The sequence below is a fragment of the Pediculus humanus genome, genomic scaffold, assembly GCF_000006295.1.
Source record: "Pediculus humanus corporis 1103172107633 genomic scaffold, whole genome shotgun sequence".
Classification (NCBI taxonomy): Eukaryota; Metazoa; Arthropoda; class Insecta; order Psocodea; family Pediculidae; genus Pediculus; species Pediculus humanus.
Window position 1 is genome coordinate 1 of NW_002987246.1, and position 4,760 is coordinate 4,760.

Sequence of the window (4,760 nt, forward strand, 5' to 3'; positions counted from 1 at the left end):
CTTATTTCATGTTCACAGTGCTCTACCTCTGGACAATTGCTTCCTTCATTTTCACAAGAGGAAGCATTATAATATTCACATAACACTGTTTTCTTGTAAGGTTTAGGTAATTGTTGTGTACAGGAAACTATTTTTAAAAAAATTTTTTTTAATTTAAGTGATATTTTAAACAAAGTTACATTAATAAAAAATACTAGCTTTCTTAATAGTTAAAAATGCCCGATTTAAAAACATTAAATTTTATAATGAAATAAAAAAAAACTCAATACTAAAGGAAGTTATAAAATTTTAATTTTAATTAAGATTTTTGTGATGGATAAAAAGAGTGTTTTAATAATTTTTAAAGAACAATTAGTTACTTTAAAAAAAAATTTCGTATTTATAATTTTGTTGACAAGGTATATGAACTTATGAAGGGGCAGGATATCGAAAAATGTGGGAAAAAAATGCACTTACCTAAAGTTAAAATTAAAAATAAAGTTAAAATGTCAATTAACAGCATATTGATAAGGAACTTAATTTTTAATAAATTGAAACCATATTATTTTATTTAATATTATGCATGCCACAGAATTCCGCCATTTTAATAAGATGGCGGGGAGCGTTGAAATTAAAAAGCCTCCTTGATTTCTTATAAGGAATATTGAGAATATCGTTAAATGACATTAAAAATCGTATTTTTTTTTATGTTGGTAACATGTACGTAATAACTATGATTACTTATAACGAATAAAAAATATTAAGGTTTTATAATATAGGAGTTAACAAATATCTTATTAAATGACTTAAAGAATGAAAACTTACATAATTTTGAGTTTTGCGTTGATATTTTTGTTTCCAGTTGAATCTTTAAAAAAATTTTTAAATTTATTAGCAATAAGTTAACAAATTTTTTTCATTATAAAAATTTTTTGAATGTAGTCATTTTTATAGTTTTTCTTTTTTTTTTTAAATAAATACCTTTATTAATTATTTTCATTTTATTTATTAAGCATAAGCAAATTTATTTTAAAGTTAAATATGAATCCTGAAACATTTTATGAAAATTTACACGTTCTCAAGGCAACGAAAAATGAAAATTTTTATGAAAATTTACTTGCGATCGTAAACTTTAATCTTGTTGAAAAATTTGAACATGGAAGTGATAGACCGTGTACAAAAGATGATTTTAATAAATCTATAGAAAATCGTGATAAACAAATTTCATTCGCATATTTGATTTTTACTGATCTTATCCGTAGTGGATTTTTTTCTGATGAAAATTTTTGTTTGGAATTAGAATTGTTGGTTGCATTGTTTATTTTATGCGGGGAAAATTCTGAGATTAAACCATGGAACACGGAAAACACAGTTAAAACTTGTAAATTGCTATTATCGGAAGTTTTAAATTTATACAAATGTTCCGATGTAACAGATCTGGTAAGAAACTTATTAACTTAGTAAATATTAAAATATTTCCATTAAATGAGATTTAAATAAAAATGTAAAACTTTAGCATTAACTATAACATTTAAATAAAAAACTACTTTGTAAAATAAAATTGTTTTCAATTCTTATATATGGTAAGAATAAAAAATTTTGATTTTTTTTCTTTAACCCAAGCAAGAATTTATTGGAATAACAAAAACAAAATAAATTTCAGGTAAAAAAAAAATATGGTCATAAACTTTTTAAAAAAATTTTACAAACTATTCGACCGAAATTATTACCGGATTCATGGAAATTCTTTCCTTCTACAATTGTTTGTTACAAATGGATTTTGCATTATATAATACAACCGGAATTAAGTTATCACTTAAATTCAGTTTTACCTACTGCACTATTGTTAGTTGATGATTACATAAATGACAATAAAATAATTGGAATCACATGTTTAAGTCATATAATAAAAAATTTGGTAAGTTTCAGTGAAAAAAAAAAAAATTAGTCTTTTTTTTAATAACTTAAATACAATAAATTAGACATTGGTATAAATACTTTGATTTTATCTGTTTTGTTTTTATAGACTTTAGCAGAGCTTCAATATCATAACCATGGAGATGTGATTTATAATGCATTGTTACCTTTAATTAGATTAAGAGATAGCGAAATAATTGCCAAGGTTTTACCAACATTAGTGTTAATTACTTCAAAAATGGAATTTTGTTTAGATAATAAAAATTTAACTGATGTAAGTCCTACAATTTTAAAATTATCGATTAAAAAAGAAAACTTAAATTCATGGAAATTCTATACTTCTACAAATGCATGTTACAAATTTTATTTTTCAGTGGTCAAAGTTTGACTGTATTTACGAAATTTATTTAGAAAATATGGAATTAGAATCAGTTTTAAATATGAGAAATTGTTACATTCAAAATTTAGCCCTTCTATTAAAAGCCACAACTAATGAATTATTACGTTGGTGTAAAAGACTACTGAGAATTTTTAACGAATATATTGAAATAGCTGTAAAACATGATGATGATTTTGTTATAAGTTGTTCCTTAAAGGTAAACTGATTGCTAAACATTAAAATTTTTTTTTAGTACTTACATTGGTTTTGAATTTTATTTTAGAATATAGAAATATTCATTGAGCAAACTGTGGCAGCTAAACACCTTTATGGAAGAAAATTATCGTTTATACTTATTAAAACATTATTGAATTCTACCAAAGGGTCATCCGATGAACAAAAAAAAAATAAAGAGTTAGCATTTAAACTTCTTCAACTGATAAACATATTTTCAAAAGAGGATAAAAATACAATAAAAATTACTTTAAAAGAAACAAATATAAAAAATTTGATTTTTTTAGATAATATCACACATTTTTTAAACTAAAATTAAATTATAACTGTTTTGAAAGTTTTTCTGTATAATTTTATCATTGAAATTAAACCTACACTACATTCAAATTTTTGGGGAAGAAAAAACACTATAATAATTTTTATTTAATTCGTATAAAATTGTGGTATAATTTTTTTTTCCAAATCAAATTTAACATTATTAGTTTTCAACTTTTAAATTTTATAAATTTTTTGGGCCCGTTACGTTAAAACCCGCGATCTCGCCATTTTGTTTAATTTAATAAGTGCGTCTACCATAATAAGTATTACATTTTTCTTCATCCTTTTTTTTGCCCATTATTACATGATTTGAATTCGATAGTCTGTAGGAGAAAATTTTCGAATAAAAACTTAATAAGATTAATTTACTTATTCCCTCGTAAGACGCCTGAAGCTATCTTAAAAAAAAAAAAAAAAAAAAAAAAAAAAGTAGATAATTTTTAGAATTTATTTAATTTTTTTAAAATGGCTTCAAAAGGTAAGCAAAATAAAATAAAAAATTTTAATTGTTGTAAGATTTGAAAAATATTTTTTAAAAGTTATTGTTATTTAATCTTTTATGAAAAGCATATACGAATTAATAAGTATTAAAACATACTTTTTATTTTAAAAAAAAAAAAATTAGTAATTATTTTAATGATTTCAACTACTGGAAAATAAGTTAAGATTTTTCAATTTTTAAATTTAGAAAATATTGAGGATTAAATAAAATTTTTTATCCTTTATTTTATTTGAAAAATGTAGAATGATTTATTATCAAGTACCCATTTAAAGCTACTGGGTTGTTTTGCTTTTAGACTATTCAAGAATGTTCATTTAAGTAAATATTTGTTTCTAATATTTAGAAAAACCTCAGAGGAATAAGGATGTAACATCTGGTGATGGAGAAGAACCAGAAGAAGAATTTTCTGTTGAAAAAGTTCTCGATAGAAGAGTAAGAAATGGAAAAGTGGAATATTTGTTAAAATGGAAAGGATATTCTAAGTAAGAAATAAATTTTTACAACTTTGTTTATTAAAAAAAAAAAAAAAAAAATTGTACAATGCTGTAATCTTAATTTAAATTCATATTAAGTGATGATAATACATGGGAGCCAGAAGAGAATTTAGACTGCCCCGATTTAATATCTGAGTATGAAGAAATTCGAAAAAAAAAAGAAATAGTCAAAAAAAATGATCACAAAAGAAAATCAACTCATGAAGATAAAAAAAATGTACCTACAAAGAGAAAACATTCTGAAGAAGATGGCAAGCCGAGAGGTTTCGATAGAGGAATAGAACCGGAAAAAATTATCGGTGCCACCGATTCAAGTGGAGAATTAATGTTTTTAATGAAATGGTAATTTCTATACTTTTAATTTATTTAGTTCATTCTCATCAGCTTTTATATGTGTAACAATATGTGTATACATAATAATTATGTAATCTATGTACATTTAAAATAATTTCAAAAATAGTTTTTAATCGACATTCTTCAACTGATGTCAGTTCATTTGTTAATTTTAATAGGAAAGGTATTGACGAAGCTGATTTAGTGCCTGCAAGACAAGCGAATGTAAAATGTCCTCAAATTGTAATCGCTTTTTATGAGGAAAGATTAACGTGGCATACATCGGCACATGATGAAGAAGATGATACTGCAGGAGATGTGGCATAAATTAATAAAATAACAGTAATAAAGTTTTTTTTTTTTTTTTATTTTCTCTCTCTCTCTCTCTCTTTTAATTCTTTTTATATTCATTCTAAAAACATTCTTTAGTTATCGATAGATTCTATATAGATCTTACCGAGAAAAAAATGTATTTTAGTTTTTTTTTTTTTTTTTTGTTATTAATAAATAAGAATGTAGTTTTTATTTTTACATAAGTGTAATGATGTATCAGTGACTGTAAAAAGTGTATAACATAAAAAAAATATATATTAAAATTATTTTA

General features: G+C 23.2%; 1 protein-coding gene across 1 annotated transcript; it reads left to right on the forward strand.

Annotated features, from left to right (window-relative positions):
- Positions 1 to 1,020: 1,020 nt before the first annotated feature.
- Positions 1,021 to 4,483, forward strand: Phum_PHUM259320 (uncharacterized protein; the record flags this gene model as incomplete). The annotated part of the gene is made up of 8 exons (XM_002426498.1): positions 1,021 to 1,419; positions 1,643 to 1,897; positions 2,006 to 2,170; positions 2,271 to 2,492; positions 2,559 to 2,689; positions 3,686 to 3,811; positions 3,902 to 4,165; positions 4,336 to 4,483. The coding sequence occupies 8 exons, from the start codon at positions 1,021 to 1,023 to the stop codon at positions 4,481 to 4,483; spliced, it is 1,710 nt and encodes a 569-aa protein (XP_002426543.1).
- Positions 4,484 to 4,760: the final 277 nt, after the last annotated feature.